General features: G+C 36.9%; 1 protein-coding gene across 1 annotated transcript in view; it reads left to right on the top strand.

The window, feature by feature from the left end:
• The window catches only part of LOC148827921 (protein phosphatase 1 regulatory subunit 37), a 50,163-nt gene that overhangs the window by 9,278 nt on the left and 23,425 nt on the right, over window positions 1-17,460 (top strand). Inside the window, exons 3-10 of the mRNA XM_088926086.1 lie at window positions 3,753-3,798; window positions 4,880-4,980; window positions 7,084-7,203; window positions 7,806-7,953; window positions 11,313-11,468; window positions 11,610-11,722; window positions 15,461-15,602; window positions 16,454-16,620. Of these exons, the coding sequence (XP_088782212.1) occupies window positions 3,753-3,798; window positions 4,880-4,980; window positions 7,084-7,203; window positions 7,806-7,953; window positions 11,313-11,468; window positions 11,610-11,722; window positions 15,461-15,602; window positions 16,454-16,620 (993 nt within the window). The remainder of the gene's footprint in view (window positions 1-3,752; window positions 3,799-4,879; window positions 4,981-7,083; window positions 7,204-7,805; window positions 7,954-11,312; window positions 11,469-11,609; window positions 11,723-15,460; window positions 15,603-16,453; window positions 16,621-17,460) is intronic.

Below are 17,460 nucleotides of genomic sequence, written 5' to 3'. Positions count from 1 at the left end.
TGTTACTTCAGCCACTTAGGGTTACAACATATTTGGCATGTAGTCCAATTATACCTTTTGCCTAAGAATGCAGTGTCTTGTATTTGAAATCGGAACCAATGAACAAAGAAAAACAGTGGAAATATTTTGAAAGTCAATTAAAATTTTGTGTACGTTTTCATTTTTTTAATGATAAATTAAGTTACTAATTTTGTCTATGCTCTTTCTAGACACTGCAGGTTTAATTGCTAATTGTTAACTGGGAATGAATACATTTGCATATTAATTAGCTCCCAATTTACATTTTTAATTTGCTGCCTTCAAAGGGTGTGAGATAAAAGGTCGTGTTATTTTAAATAATTTATGCTTTATTGCTGAAAAGATGCTGAAAGGAAATGTGCAGCTGATTTTAACCCCTGAGAGCTTTTACTGTATAAAGCACTCTGAAAATTATTTTAAAAATCTAATTAAATGAAAAAAAATGAAGTGAAACAGTTCTTAACACAAAGCCACCCAGAACTGAAAAGTGCTTCAGTGAGTCTCCAGGATTTGTACAATGAAGTATAGAATGCACTGGAGATGGCTTTGTTCAAGTCAAGTACATACAGTAAGCTGCATTTCCAGGAACTTACAGTATATCTTTTTATAACTTTTTCCACTGTTTTGCTATTTCCCTTCATTGCACTTTGTTGTGTAAATTTTTCAGAAAGTTAAGCGGTAAAGTACATTCAGTTGTTCAAAATTAAAATGTTTTAGAATTTCCATTTTCTTTGTGGGAAAACTGTATGCCTGTGAAACATACCTACAGTATTGTAGACCAGCTTCCTGTGAGGCACACAGTATTGTTCCTGAATATATGGTTCCAGATGCAATTCAATCCTTTGGTAATTTTTGTCCAATTTTTATTGTCCATCTCATTTCCTTCAGTACACTTCCTTTAAAAAATATATTTCTTTGTCCATTCTGTCACGATCCAGATGAAGGTATATTTCATGTTTCTGTTTCCATTTGCTCAGCTTTGCTAGAGCTCTTAACATTAATCACTATGCATTAATACATTTTAAAAATTAGCTGGAAGTATGCTCAAGAACATTTTAAATGTATTACTAGAGTTTGGACTGCATGCTTTCAGAAAAAATCTTTAGTTCAGTAAATGTGATTATTAATATTGTATTTTTTCATTTTGCTCGTTCATAGATTTACAGTTTATTCTTTGCCAATGTCTGGCCTCTGCACTCTGTCATTTGTTTTTCACTGTCAGCCGTGCTTCATGGAAGGTGTAAGGCTTGTATTTCTGCTCAGATGGGAAGAACTGGGACCCATGTAATGGTTAAAGAACCATATTTACTGACATGCGTCTAAAATGTGAGAGAGATTAGAAGCGTTTTTGCTTAATTGTCCAATATGTTACGTATTAGCGCAGACGTTAATGAGCCATGGAAAGCTGCCATCCCCTGACTGTGAGTCTTAAAGTGCTGCAACTCCCCTTCATGCTACAGAACTGGGTCCAGGGACATTGCAATTTTTACTGGTTTATATGTGTCGATTTGTTGGCTTTATTTCTAATACTTGTTTTTTGTCTTGAACAACACCTTGCATATTCCTGTAACCATGACTTTTCCAGCTGTTACCTCTCCTGTCTAGGCAAGGTCAGAGCGAGACGGTTTTAGTGATCTTCCTTTCTCCTGTCAAATCTAAAATTAAATGAAGCTATTTCCTCCTGCTTGTAAACAAATGGCTTAGCAGAGCCTAAGACCTATAACAGGTGAAGAGTTTTTAGCATGTTCACTTTTAGTTGAACTTTTCCCCTTATAACATTTACACAGTATTGCAGTACTGAGGAATGGATATCCCTCTGAATATACTACATGGTGTAATCTACACTTGCTAAAAAATAATTATTAAACTATACTGGAATTGCAAACAAAAATATTATGCAGATGAAGATTAAAGTATAATACTGCCCCTTTACAATGGCAAAATATCTTAACAAACATGTACGGTATAAGCATAAAACATGCAAAATATGTCTGTCAGACATCTTTACTTTACATAATAAGGTTCAACAAAAGGCTGCTGACGTGTCTTAAAATTATACTAAGTTACTACTGAAATCATGTAATGGTTTTTTCAAGAGGGGAGGTTTATAGAGTCACTTTTATCATCTCAGAACTATTTTTCTTCGATGCTATGAGCTAGATGGGATGAAAGGGCTGTTCTTATTAAGATTGTATAATTGCCAGGAGAAATGTTGTCCATATCAGCCACCCAGACACATATGTCACCTGAGAGAATCTGTGATGGAGTTAAATGATATGGATGGAACAGCAGACAGCCAGACAAATGCATCAATTGATGGGCAGCTGTTTTTAATTAGTATACAGTAGATAATTGGGCTGGGTTTTACCATAAACAATTAACCAAACGGGATAAATAATTTATTATTTGATTGCGAGAATATACAGTAAATACGAATTGACTATAAAAAGTCCAATTATATTTTCTTCATATTGTTATAGTTTTAATTATATAAATTATTACTTTCCTCCTTCAATAACAATATTTTTTGTGCAATGTTTTCCATATTGCAATGAGGTGTTTCTAAGAAAATTATTCTAGCCAGTCCACTTGTTAAATCCACTTGTTAAGTAAACCTTTTGTACCATTTAAATCTTTTCACAGTTGTATTTCATTTCTAAGGTGTTTGAAGCCACAGCTATCCTGAGATAACGTGAAACTATAACCCTATGATCTAATACAGTGTGCTGCATGTACTGTACATCCACAGTATTAGCAGCTCTTTCTGTGCCTGTGTGGTACTATGTTTTCAATTTACATAAATGCAGGGTATTTGTAATTATATACTACATAAATTATGTGCACTTTAATATTAATGCAGCTTGTCTGATTTATAACTTTGAGGAATCTTTGAAAACAAAAACAAGCAGAACTACACAATTTTGTGTCTGTAACATTTGAAGGTGGAGAGTTAAATGTAAATGGCAAGATGTTGCAAAAGCCATCAACATCTCTGGCTTATGAATTTACAATGCATGTGTTGTCCCTCTGGTACTGGCATTATTCAACACTTACTGTAACTCTTCTGGCACAGGAGCCTTATGATTCTTTAGAAGACATTGGCGGAACATTTGTAGTGCATTCATTTATTTTTGTTCTGTAGAAATGTTTAAAACTTTTGGCTTGCTACAGCACAGAGCACTTGAAATCAGTAAGGCAATAAAGCGAGCAAAGCAATAGTGCCCATAAATGATTGGATAAGAGATTAGAATATAGAAGAATAGTTCTGTATGTGTCTTCTGCTTGTAAAATGATATCACAAGGAAAGTTACCTGTTTGTTAGCCTTTAGAGGGCACTGTGATTTGTTTTGACAAAAGCTCATCAGCTTTTCAATAAACAGAACAGAGGAAAACAGATATTGCTGAAAAGACCTAATTTAAACAGTACCCATGAATTAAAGCATAAAACAAAAAGACTGTTACAAGGCCATGAGCCACAGGAGAACTTTTATTTTTTATCCCATCCTTTCCTAAGGACAACATTAGTCTCCAGTATGTTTGGAATCCATTTCATATGGATGCATATTGGAATACATTTTATGATAATTTGTTTGAAACAGTAAATGCTGACTCTAGTCTATAGTTACATTTCCTCAGATATATGTGATGGAAATATATACTGTATATACCTAAAGTTGACTGAAAAAGTGTTTGTTTTATATGACATTTTCTGTCTTGTTTTACATGACACACAGGGCATCACAGATGTGAGTAACAGGGCCAGATGCCTCGATCTGAAAGGTACAGCTCTGGAATTTAAATGACCTCTGAAGAGTCTGATTTTTATCCACTTTGTAGAGGAGAATGCATTGGTATGACTGCTTAGATTTCTTTTCAACAGAAATATATTACTATGTAACCAACAGCATTGCAAAACATTTACATACACCTGTTGTGCGAGACAATAAATTGACAATAATATATAATATTTAATTTTCTCCTTCAAAAATGATGATCAAGTTTTTCTCTCACAATCACAAAAGTTATCATCAAAACTATAAAACACAGCAGCTTTTGGTTTACTGTGGTGTTGTAAAAACTTGTTTAGGTCTCCACATGCTGTGTATGGTATGGAGATCTTAACATTTTAGATTTTTTTGTATGATTAAATTAATTAACTTGCGTCTTGTGGAGGAATCCCTTCAGCATTTTTGTATTTCTTTTTTGTTCAGTTTGGTCAGCATGTTCTTCTCATTTCGTTGTCACACAGAGATGACATCTGACTTTAAGCCTCTGCACATTATCTGTAAAAGGCAGAAGGGATTAGAAAATGGGATTTCAGATCCCCTCGTATGGTACAGTTAAGTGATTATTGTAAAATCATTTTATAAATGATATGCTAATGATGAATAAATTATTATCTACCAACATGCAGCTCAGAGCAATCTGGCACACTTACCAGCGAAGAAGATAAGAGTTTATGGGGAGAAAGGGTCCTTTTGAATATGTTCATAATAAAGATGGACTACTGTGTCCATCAAAGTGTTTCTCCAGGCTTTGTTTAAAAGTCATCTGTTTCTGAATAATCAACAGCTTCTTTGATTTTACTAGGAGAGTGGGAAAGATCTTGTTCATAGGCATGACTTGCATGTAACTAATTCTAGCTAAGACTCGTATGTACATATACTTTATATATATATATTCACTCCACAGGGGGACTTTGTGAAAAGTATTGAAAAGTCAGGCTGTTAGCGTTTGGAGATATTCTGGACTGCTATTATTCTGGCTTTGCAATTTCGTATAACTTTGATCTCTGTCTGAGATCAGCAATTTGGCTGCGCAGCAAACAATTGTAATTGTCTAAAGTCTGATTGCTTTTCAGGTGAACGATTAGATTACCAATCATGTGAGTCTCTTGAAGAAATATTGAAACTACTCCAGTTTGAAATCATCAACCTACAGGAGACTGAACTGGAGGAGAATGTAAGCACGCAAAAGGAACTGTAGGAGAGTCTGTGTTTTATAGATTACGCAGATTGATGCCCTCTTTGTTTGGTTTCACTTAAATAGAGCTTCTGCCTATTTTGATAATGCAGTAAAATAAATATTACATAAATTATACCCAATAGCAAACAAATATACAGTACACAGAGCCTATAGAATGTCTACTTACCGATTTCAAAGTGACACATTTTGTGGCTGAACAGCCCGAAATCAAGATAAATTAAAACAGAATTTATTTTACCTTTATTTACACATTATAACACACAACCTACAGGTGAAAAACAAACATTTGAAAATGTAAATTTAGATTTCCAAAAATTAAAAATGAAAACCTACACAAATGGGTTGTATACACCCTAAGTTATAGCAATTGTAAATTAGCTCTTGTGTAACCAATTGACTTCCAAATCACACAAGCTAATTAGCCTCCACCTGTGTTTGAGTGTAGCGACTGTGATGATTTCAGAATAAAGTCTGCTGTTTTTGTAGGTCTTCTCTGCTGGGTAGTGCTTCCTAAAGTAAAGAGTCAAAATTGGCAACAAGAAGCTATCAAAACACCTCTGGGATAAGATGTGACGAGATGTGGTAAAGCACAGAGCAGGAGATTTCAAAGGCCTTAAATACTTACTAATAAGTGGTATATGGAACCACCAAGATCTTACCTGGATCAGCAGGGACTTTCTCTGCAGCAGGGATTGGGACACTGGTCAGGACTGAGGGGAAATTGGATTAAGCAAAATACAGGTAGATTCTTGAGAAAACCCTGCTGCCCTGCTGAAACTGACAAGAAAGCTTACCTTTCAACATGACAGTGACCTTAAGCACACAGCCAAAGCAACAGTGGTTCCTAAAGAACAAAAACATAAATGTCCTCAAGTGGCCCAGTCACAGTTCTGATCTCAATCCAATTGGAAATCTGTGGAATTACTTTGATGGTTGCTGTCCATCAACAGTGCCCTTACCATCTGACTGAGCCTGAACAGTTCTAAGGAGGAATGGGCAGACACTGCCGAACCCAGGTGAGCTGTGTTGGCACAAACCTGTCCAAACAGAATTATGACTGTAATTCAAGCAAAACGTGCTTCTACCAAGTACTAACTCAGTGGTGTGTACAATTATCTAACCCCTTTTTCTAGGTTTTCATGTGTAACTATTATCAGAATGTTTGAGTGTTCATATTTCACTTGGAGGTTGTGTATTACAATGCATAAATGAAGGTAAAATAAATTCTGATATAAAGAGAAACTGCAGTGCCAATTTCTCAGACTGGTTATTAACAGTAACAAAATAAATTCATTGATGTTATACAAAAAAATTACAAATTTTCAATAAAGCACAAAATTGTGAACTTTGTTAAAGTACTGTAAGTCATCATGTTATCGCAAACTCACATTCGAGTTCCCACAATTGCAACATGATTTGGCCCTTCCTGCTCACAAGTCTCTGAAATGACTAATCTACTGTGTGTACGAGCGAATAAGTACAAGTTGAGCAGCAGACACCTTGCTGGAGGAATGTTCCAACTTGATCTGCATGCAGACAGAGTTAACAAGTAAGTAGTATTTGTCGTCAAACCATCTCAAAATCAAAAGCAATATTTCTATTGGATTAAAAGAGATGTTTTCACAAGCCTGCTTGTTTACAATAGGGTGGCATGCGTCGCCGGACGTTTTGTTGCCTTATTCTGAATCACAAACATGGTGCTGCGCATACCTGGAAATTGAATCAATTTTGTGATGTGAATTGGAGGTTTACCCCTTCTAACCCCTTAAATTTAAAAATAGCATTGCAGTTCCCCTTAAATGTACCTTCATTTCAGACTGTTAGACCTCAAAATGTGTTACTTTGGAAAGGATGTTTAGACTCTATAGGCACGTAGTATGTATATATACGTACAGTATATGGAGATGTATATTGTATATATCTTATATTGTAGATATAATGCACTGGGCACATTAAAGTCACACACTTTACTAAGAATGTGAATGGGTCAGGTGGATTGCTCAGAATACACTTCTTTTCTCTGAGGAACAGCTGCAGTTTTCCTTCTGCAGTGGCCTTCAGTATTCGTATTGTTTGCAGGGGGCGTCTGCCTTACTGGACATGATTCTGTACTATGAATCCACAGCACATCTTGACATGTCGTCAAACACGTACATTGGGGTGGGCGGCTGGCAGGCTCTGTCTCACCTGCTCCAGAAGGTAAAGACCCGGAGGAACTGCATCCCAGTCAGCCAGGACCAAATTCAGACTAGATTTTTACCAAAGGGCTTGTTTTTCTCTTACTGCAGTGAATATTGCAGTGGATTTATTCAGGGGGGGTGTTTGGTAATATGGTCAGAGTAAATTTAACAGAACCTCTAACATTTGGAATGTCCTATAAGAGGTCTTGGTATAATTAGTAGAGGGTGTTGGGTTGTTAATAATCTGGTAATAAAATCCAGAACTTTGGGTGACTTAAATTCTTTTTAAAATTAAAATAAAGTTTGATTTGGCCTTACACACCAGAATAAAAAGCATTTAAAAGATATTCTGTGAGAGTAATAGAAAAATCAAACATTCTCCCTCCAGGACAAAATTTCTTCCTGTCTTTCCAGTTCTTTACATTATAAGCATAAAACATTTCTAAAAAATATTGACACTATTCATCCATTGAAATGTTTTTATGTGTTAATCCATTTTGCTCATCTAGAAATACATTTGGACTTAATTCTCCTTTGAACATATGCTGTGCTTGATGAAGAGGCAGTCAAGGTCCAGGCTTTGTGCTGTCCAAGCAGCGGCTGGTGTCTTGTGTGTTTCAGAGCCGGTGCCTGCGGAGGCTCGATGCCTGTAACCTGCCCCTGCAGGAGTATCCTGCCCAGAGCCTGTCCAGGGCCCTGCGCTGCAGCAGGCTGGCTGTGCTGCACCTGGACAACGCCTCCCTGAACGGCCGACCCCTCTTCACGCTCGGTACGCTGCCCCCTCCCGTGGTCACAACAGTGGCAGCACTGGCGACCTGAGTTGCTCAAGACAAGACAAAACACACTCTAGTTTGTAGTGTAGAAGCACTGCAAGGAACGTTACACTCTTCTAATCTATATGGAGAAATACTTTCTTACTTTGACACTGGGTTCTTGCTGTTCATTTAAATCTCAAGCCAGTATGCAGGTGATGCATGTTTGCTTGAGGGTAGGTCAGCAGGAACAGGACACATTGAAAGAGAAAACTGCCTCTGACCTCTGTGAATTTCCCAGCCTGAGCTGGGGATTACAGGTCCTAATCTTCTGGTGCCACTTTAAACACCAGTATCCTGAGAGGCGCATCCTGCTGTGGCCAGAAACTTTGAAAATCAGCAAAGATTTCTTCTGCAGAGATTTTAAATACACAACTAACAATACTCTGTCCTTCTGGAAGATAAAAAGGTTCTTAATGAATCAATAAGCCCTGACTCAATGTTCAAACTCTCTACTTCTTTGCTATTAGTGCAGTGCTGTCATGCAAACTACCTAATCATGATAAAATAAATATAGTAAGAACTTTTATTTGCACAAATGTACTTGCTCAGTACCCTTGTGCAATTACTTGTATGTCTTTTCCGTAAATACTAAGGCTGTAACTGCGATGTCAAACAAATGACAAAATAGCAACAAGGACACAGTCAAAACATGGCTACAATGTACTAATCAGCCCCAGTCAGGGTGAAAGTGCCCTGTAGCTGTGAAATGTTTTGACACTGATAAATTCTCAAGCCTGATGGAAGTGGTGTCATGGCTTGGGCGTGCGTGACTGCCTTTGGAACTAGATCACTCATTATTATTGATGATGTAACTAATCATCAGCTGAATGAATTCTAAAAATTGCAGAAGCTTTATGTCTATTTATGTGAACGGAAATGCTTTCAGAATCATTGGGCAGTGCTTCACCTTGCAGCATGATACTGACCCAAAACATACAGCCAGTGCACCAAGACATTCATCAGGAAAAATAAATAATGAAAATCTAGAACTTGCCAAGTCAATCTTCTGATTTAATGGGAAACTGCAATGCTATTTTTAAATTTAGGGGTTAAAAGGAATCAGCATTGATAAGTGCATGTCAAACCATAATTGAAGTAAAATATACACAGTAACTTGTAAAACCTCCAATTTACATCACAAAATAGATGAAATTTCTAGGTATGCACAGCGCCATGTTCTGCAATTCAGAACTTGACAACAAAACGTCTGGTGACGTGTGTGGCCTTATTGCATTGTAAACAAGCAGGATTGTGAATACATCTCTTTAAATCCAATAGAAATATTGCTCTTGATTCTGAGATGTTTTTCAAACAAATACTGCTGACTTGTTAACTCTGCATGCAGATCACATTGGAACATTTCTGCAGTGAAATGTCTGCTGCACAACCTGTAATTATTTGCTCTTACATCACATTACGTTAGTTATTACAGTGACTAGTGAGCAGGAAGGGCAAAATTTACATCACAATTCTCACAAACTCTCACTCTTGCCCTGACCAGGCTAGACCAAGTGTTTGTGACAAGGCGACTTACAGTGCTTTCACAAAGTACACAATATTGTTCTGTACCATCAATGAATTTATTTTGTAATTGAGATTGAATAACCAGTCTGAAAAATTGGGACTGCAGTTCCCCTTTGAATCTAAGTTAAAATGCATCTTGCATATTGAAGAAAAAACTGAAGTCAGAACACTCCAAGTACAGACCAGAACTTAAACTGGCTACAGCAAAGGATTGGCAAAGCATCTCAGATGATCACACAAAGAGCTTTGCAAGTGCAATGAATGCAGAGTTTTTATAGTTATTGCCTTTGGGCAATATCACTGACTTTTATACTCTGAAATTGACTTCAGTGAATGAATACTTACAAGCACTTAGAATCACTGTATGTTTCTGTCCTAATAAGATCAAATTTATGCCTGGAAGTGCTGAAAAATAAAACATATTATGCTTGTCATTCATATTAGTCTAAGCATGACAATTACAAATTGCTCCACTGTAAAGCAAAAATAGCAGTTTTGACTTTGCTGTCCAAATACGTTTGGAGGGCACTCCAAAAAATATAAATATGATGTAAAGAACAGCTCCTCTTACAAAGCACGAAATTATGAAAGCACAAAAGCTTTTAAATGTCTTTACTGCACACAAAAAAGGGCAGATTCAGACTGAGCCCGTAAAGCTGTGAAAGTTCAAAATGAAGGCAGCAGACAGAGACAGTTTGCGGGAGACTTTCAGAGCCTCGTATCCCACGCTTTGCCTGTCTCTTCCAAAAGATGAATGCCTGTGGGAAACAGAAGAGATTTATTCTCCACTTTTTAGAAATATTAACAGATTCCAATGACTCGAAAGAAGCAGGCTGAATTCTTTGTGTCTTATGGTTTTGGTACTGCTACACTTGTCATTTTATGAAGGGACAGATGCAGTTCACTAAGTTGGTAGTGAAAAGAAAGTGAAGTGAGTTCCACCTGTGTTCCTTTCTTGCTGAGCCCCACAGTGCTCTGTGTAAGTTCAGCAAAACGGAATCTGTCCCTTTAAACATGTCTTGATTCATTTGGTATTTTGGCTATGCACAGTGTCTTCTCTCTCAGTGGGAGACACGGGGGCTGATCATTGAAATCGATTTGTTGGGTTTGATTGCGCGACTTGGCTGCCTTCACAGTGGAGTCACCTGAATCAATTTCAACGATCAGGCCGTTTGGTTCCCACTGTGTGTGATGACAATGTTGGCATTCCGCATGCAACCAAAAGGCTTGATCAAATCTGCTGAATCGATCGGGGAAAACAACAGTGTGTGACCACCACAAAAAGAACCCTAAAGACAGCAGTTTTCAGGAGCCTTTCATTGAAATGAAAAAAAAAAAATATCCTTTTAAGAGATGAAAAATGGAAGTTGTTTTTATTAAATATGTAATTAGGAAAAAATTAAGATAAAACATCAATCAAATAGAGAATATTTCTTTCTATTGTCACTGTTTCATAATCTAAATTTGATCATTTGCTTTTAAGTTCCTTTTGGAATGCTGGTCCTGTCTGTGTTCATCCACGCATACTCAGTTAAGCTCATTAAAACTGCACGTTTTAGCCTTACTCCGTTTAAGATCCATATTCTATTTTACATCTGTTTTAAGAATAAATATGTATTGGATTTACTGCTGATAAAATAAACTGAGAAAAAGAATTCAGTCAAAACCATACCATTTAACAATACAAGTGCCATTAAAGCAAATCACCTTGATGGAGCCTTTATTTTTTTCAATGTAAATGGAATATAAATCACACATTTATTTTGTGTTTTGACTCTATATTTCACAGTTTGTGCTCTGAAGGTGAACTGTGCCTTACAAGAGCTGTACCTTGGAAACAATAAGCTTAACAGCTACCAGGATGCCATGCAGCTGGGAGAACTTCTCAAATATAACCACTGCCTCAAACTGCTGGACTTGAGTAACAACCTTATTTCAGATGCAGGTAAACAATCTGGGTTATCAAATGCCAATAAAGGTAATCACAAAGGCAATTACATACCTTTAACATTTCAATTCATGATGTATACCATAGTTTATGTGATAGTGCACCTATCACTATATTCATTTTCCAACTATCTTCTAGGTTTGGAAGAAATCTGCGATGGTTTAAGAGTGCAGAGAAATGGGATTAGAAGTCTTGTGCTATGGAACAACCAAATAACTCACAGAGGCATGCTCCATCTGGCTAGCACACTGGTGAGAAATACAGGAAAACTGCACGCGTTTGCTGCACTGCATGTGCCAAGTATATTGGAAGTATGAACCTTGGAGAGTGGAGATAGTAAGTAATTATTACCTGGAAGCCTGAAAAGTGCGCTCACTGAGATGCAAGGCAAGGTGAACCTGGTGAATGACTTGGGAGCAGCCCTCTGAAGACATCAGATGCCGCAATGCTTGCGGTTCAGTGCAGCTGTCTGCAAGAACGGACAGTGATCAAAGGTACCTTTGAAGCAGGGTGTGATGTCAAGACTCACAGTGCTGGATGGTACAGAGTCTCTAGGATTTTCATATATTGCACTTGTGAGTTGAAATGCAGAAAATTCCTGTGGTTATTAACAACCTCAGTTAAATAAGGTTAGGTTTTACCTGTCAGTACAATACCATTTAATCCCATCACTTAGCACTTTATTCCATTAGTTATAGTGGCGTTACTCCCCCAGGTTTCTGGAGAATCGCCTTGCCAGTGGACTAGAGGTTTGGTGCTCTTTTGGCAGATTGAATCAGCCACAGGTGCAACTATGGTGGAATGTCGAATCCAGGGTCCAGTTGCATCAGGTGCATACTGTAGTTGACACTGTTCACGTTCTGGACCGACTGCGATTTTTGATGTGCATTTTTTTCAGAAATGGCTACATCACTTGAGTGCCCTACTCCCTTTTTTTTCCAAACTTGACTTCATACCACACTCTCGGGGCCCAGCGAGACAAGAGAATAGTAATATAAAGAGGAAGAAAGAAAGTGGGCACACCAGAAATAGAATGACTTTTCCTCACAGGATATCTTATGTAAAATCCCTAATAATATCCATTCTTCTTCGCCCGCACTGATTGTCAGAATAAACTACACCTTCCGTCATTTGAATGGCGATTGAAAATCAAAAGGATACAAATTAAGGGCCCGTTCTCTTTCATCTCGGATATACACATTCAAGGCTGATCCATCCAGGCCGAAAATAAAGCGGACTTGTTCCATTTCAGTGCCACTGAATAGGAACAGTTTGATTAAATAATAGATATGTGTTTAGGAGGTTTTCTCATGTAGTCTGTGATTAAGAAGGATAACTAGACATTCTTGCGACCATAATGATCATAATTAGAGCAGTGGCTGGTAGTGTCGAATATGACACTGGAAAGGCTGTTATTAACCTTTCGCTGTTTTTTTTTACTTCTTTTTTTCTGGATGCCTCTAAAAAAATAAAAGCAAAGCATTTGGCCAGAAGTGAATCCTGCTCCAATGTCAAAGAACTTCATTAAATCACCCATTTACCTGCCATCTGAAGTCCTTGGAGCCTTTCAGAATGCAAAGCCTTTATTTTTATTGGTTCTAAATGGCTCATTTCAGATGTATTATCACTGTCATTCTAGAGTGATGCCACATGGCTTTTTACAGGTCAAACATTACTATAGTGCTGTTGCAATTTCAAACTTTTAAGACTGCAGATGTACTAACAACACAAAAACAGATTTTTCATTGTCTATGTAGGTCATGGTAAGATCTAATGAAATAATTACTCAGAATGACAAAGGGAACAGAAGAAAGATTTAATTTCAATTCAGTTTCTTAATCCTATAGCATTTGAATAATTCCAATACATTTTCCCACATAGCAAATGTCTTTAGTCAGCAGTGAAATAATTATTTCTAAACAGGTTTTCACTTTGTGTTCAAGATACTACAGGAAAATTAATTTTGGGATAATATTATATCTGAAAGCATCCACTCTTGCACTTGTCCAGCTCAAAATGTAATCTCATCAATTTAAATATTGAAAAAAACTAGACTAAATAGTGGCAAACGTTCGTAATTAAATTAAATTCTGAAAAAGACCTTGAACTGAAACCTACAGCATACAAAACGTTAAACTTAACTTGTCATTTATAAAAACATAAGTATGTCTCTTAATTTTAAACATCACAGTGTAATTTATTGAGATCTTGTTTTACAAGCACTAATATAAATAAACAAATACTGTACATACTAGTGAAACAGGATCAGAGAATATGGGACTGTTTGATTAATTATAATTAATTGAGCCCTAGGTATGATTGCAGGTGGATTAGAGTTTCCAAATAAGTGTTAAGCTCATATATAGTCCACTTTATTTCACGTTTAAGACATCTTACTGTGGAATAAAATGCTATGAATGTAATTTTACATAAACACCACCTTAAATTACAAAAAATGAATCCTAAAAAATTCCAATATATTCACTAATTAGTCTTTCCCTGTAATTATGAGAATGAGTTTACAGCTTGGCACTCTCCCAGAATGTCATGCGGGTAATTTCTGTAGAGAACTATGCATAATAATTTGGCAATAATTTGTCTACTCTTATTACTTTACAAAAAAGAACAGGTGACATTAGAAAGGGGAAAAATGAAAATGGCTCCTACAGAATTTAGCATTTCTTTTCAAGGAGTTTGTGTTTTGCATGTGTAATAATTCTCAGTTTCAATTTACACTAAATGGTGACCAAAGATCTTTACATTTAAGAATTCTGGCTCTACTGTTTACATTCTAACTGAATATTGTAGAGGAAACCCAAGTACTGCAGTTTATAACACTTAAATCCTGAAGACATCAGTAAGCTTGCATAAAACACTGTCTTGATCTGGAAGGCTCGACTTTTTTCTTGGGTGTATTATACTGTCCAAAACTCTGCTGCCTTTCCTGTCCCATGCTGCACATTTCTGAGGTAAATTGCCACCCCAGCTACTGTGTGAAGCACTAGTGATTTTGTAGTCACCCGTCTTTAAATTCAGTCTCAAAACAAATCTTTAGACTCATTTAGCTGTGTTTTGGGGGATGTTATCTGGTGCTCAAGCAGTGTGACAGTAAGACAGATCTCCTAGCCCTCACTCCGTTATGTAACGTCATGGAGCTCTGATGGTCTCCCTTGCCACATTGATGCTTCTGGTTTATATAGCTGCTAATCAGGCTTCAAAATCTGTAGCTCCTAATTTACTCTGGTGGGACAGTTCCGGGCTTTTGGCACATGCAGACTGAGGTTCAATTTGTCACAATTGTTTCCAAATAATCTAGGCAACTCTTTTTTCATTAATCAGTTGCTTGTTTTTCAGTTGACAACATACTGTGCTGTTTAAAAAGCTCGGTACTATTTCCAGTTATATGTAGTATTTTTTTAGCAGAGAACATTTGTCAAATACTGTACATATAATATCCATGTAGTATTTATGAGAAGTTATATTATAGCAATGATTGTTAAATATTTCTGTTTCACAATTCTGAGTGGCAGAGCTGTTGAAAAAAATCCTTCTAATGCTATTTTGCACGAAGAAGATTGAAATTTGCAGTCAAAGATAGCTGTTTTGCACTTAGGACCCACCAGCATGATATAGCTAACATTAACCAGTGACAAAAGGATTTCTATGTGCCTTTTAATTCTAGAACTAGAAGTCTGTTTAGATGATTGTGACTCTCGCTATTGCGAAACAGAAAGGGCTAATTAAGATTCAGGATTTTCATGCTTCATAGAGACTTGCTCTTAATAAAATGAGTTTCTGAGTGGACAGATGGACAGGTGATGCAGTATTTATGTAGACTAGTGATGTGTGTATTGTATATTTGGTAGACAAGTGAAACAGTGGATTGTTGTGTCTGAATGAAAATGTTTCATTCTTACAGTACAGTAACTTTAATGCATTGTAATGCATGAAACCCTTATTCTATGACCTGGTAATATAATTTATTTCAGCCCTGTGTCACAACCCTTGAAACACTGAATCTTGGCCACAACAATATCCAGGACAAAGGCATCCAAGAGCTTAAGGAAGGTCTGATAGCAAACCGATCTCTTCTGCAGCTTGGACTGGCCTACACTGGAATCACTTGTGAAGGTAAAGATTCTCTCTTTAGTTTTCATCTGGGCAGCTGGCTTATATTATCAGTATTTTAAAGTTTTTTTTTTCCATACATGTTGTGTCTGATATTGTATATGTCCTGTGTGGCAGTCAGCAGTTATTTTCACATTTATATTTACTGGACTCATCACCCATGCTCTTGGAGACAGCTTTTGGAGAGATGCCTTAAAAAGAGCTGTTCCTTGGAACCTGATTAACTTTATATAGAGCTCTCTGTGAAATCCTGAGATGAACAAATTAAAGAGACATGAACAAATACAAGTGTTAAAAGCACTGATAAAAGTAAAATAGTAGCAGCAGTGTGGCTTTCTGCTGTGGAGACTTTAGTGAAGAAACAGCCTTCAATTTCCCCTGGACTTCCTCTATAGCCCTAAAATTAATTCAGCTGTTTTTTTATGTACTTAGGTTTCAAATATAGGAAATATGACCTTGAGAACACACATGATTAGTGCACATGGCCACATTAAACACGCAAAAAACAATTCAGGAAATGCACAAGGATGGAAAAAAAACGTTTTTTCGTAAGGGATTTGAACTGCCATTATTTCATTAATTACCAGCTGCAAAGAATCAATACATAATTCTTCTGATTTTTTTTAACGGTGTTATTAAATTAAAGTTAGTGGCCTCGTTTTTATACTAAGTCATCAGCATTAGGATAAGGTCAGGCGATTGTTCTGTTTCGGTTTAGCATTTTTAACTTTTATTAAAAAGCTGTGAAATCAACAAATCACTTTTGAAATAAGCGAAACAAACGAACGGTTTTGTAAAGTTTTTTTTTAGCACTTTAGCCGTAAGAAGTTAAATTCAGAAATCACTCCTCCTAGGTGCTGTAGCTACAGCAGAATTCATCGTCGAGAGTCTTCGCATCCAGAGGCTCGACGTGCGAAAGAATTTGATCCGAGCAGCGGGCCTGATGGCTCTGTCCTTGGCACTCAGAATAAACCACTCACTGATCAGGGTGGACTTGGATAAAAAACCGAAGAAAGAGAAGGTAAGCCAGCCTACTGTCCCATGTCGGCAACATGCAGTACACATGCGCTGCCCAGGTGGGCTTCCCGTGCGTAAAACTCGCCTAGGTGTCTGGAGCGTGACTGACAGTTGCTCGTTTGTTTCTATAAATTACAAAGAATCGTTGAATCATATCAATTTTAACAGCAGAATAACAAAAACTAATTTAAACTACGTTTACTCCGTGCATCAATCAAATTGTTTTCAGTTTCAGTACCTGTAATTAGACCTCTGAAACCCACGAATTAGCCGCGTCTGTGTAAAAAACCCAGCAGAAATTACAAAATATTATTGGTATTCACCACTACTATCTGGGGGGAAAGGATGGAGATTTTGCTTGTGTTGTTAAACCAAGTGCAGCCGCATCTATCGGTTGAGCACTGAAGCCCAAGATTAAAATGAAGGGGTTGTAATAACATTTTGACACTGACACAGGAGTAGATTCTGTGTTTTGCATTTCCAGGCCTTGGATGTAATTTGCCAGGTTAACATACAATCTGAGCAAAGCAAAACAACTTTGCAGAATATTTTGGGGAAGTATTATTAGGAAGTAAATATGTGCTGCTCTTTTTTCTGAAACATATTTTGCACTGCAGTCTGTGCAGTGATACTCTTTCCTTGTTCCTCACACTCAGCCCTTGAGCTTTGTTTGTGATGACACACTTAACTAGGAAGATGAAAAAAACAAGTGAGAAATGAGACAGTAAAAAGGCAGATGGTGTAAATCAGATATGAAATAAAATAGTTATTTGGTTTGTGGGAAATTGCATTTTTAAATATATTCAAAAGGGAGCATTTTATTAGTATTTGCAGAAACTATATG

The sequence above is a fragment of the Atractosteus spatula genome, chromosome 9 (assembly GCF_055471065.1).
Source record: "Atractosteus spatula isolate fAtrSpa1 chromosome 9, fAtrSpa1.hap1, whole genome shotgun sequence".
NCBI classification, from domain to species: domain Eukaryota; kingdom Metazoa; phylum Chordata; class Actinopteri; order Semionotiformes; family Lepisosteidae; genus Atractosteus; species Atractosteus spatula.
The sequence above is the reverse complement of the archived record's forward strand: the minus strand, read 5'-3'. Positions and strand labels throughout refer to the sequence as shown.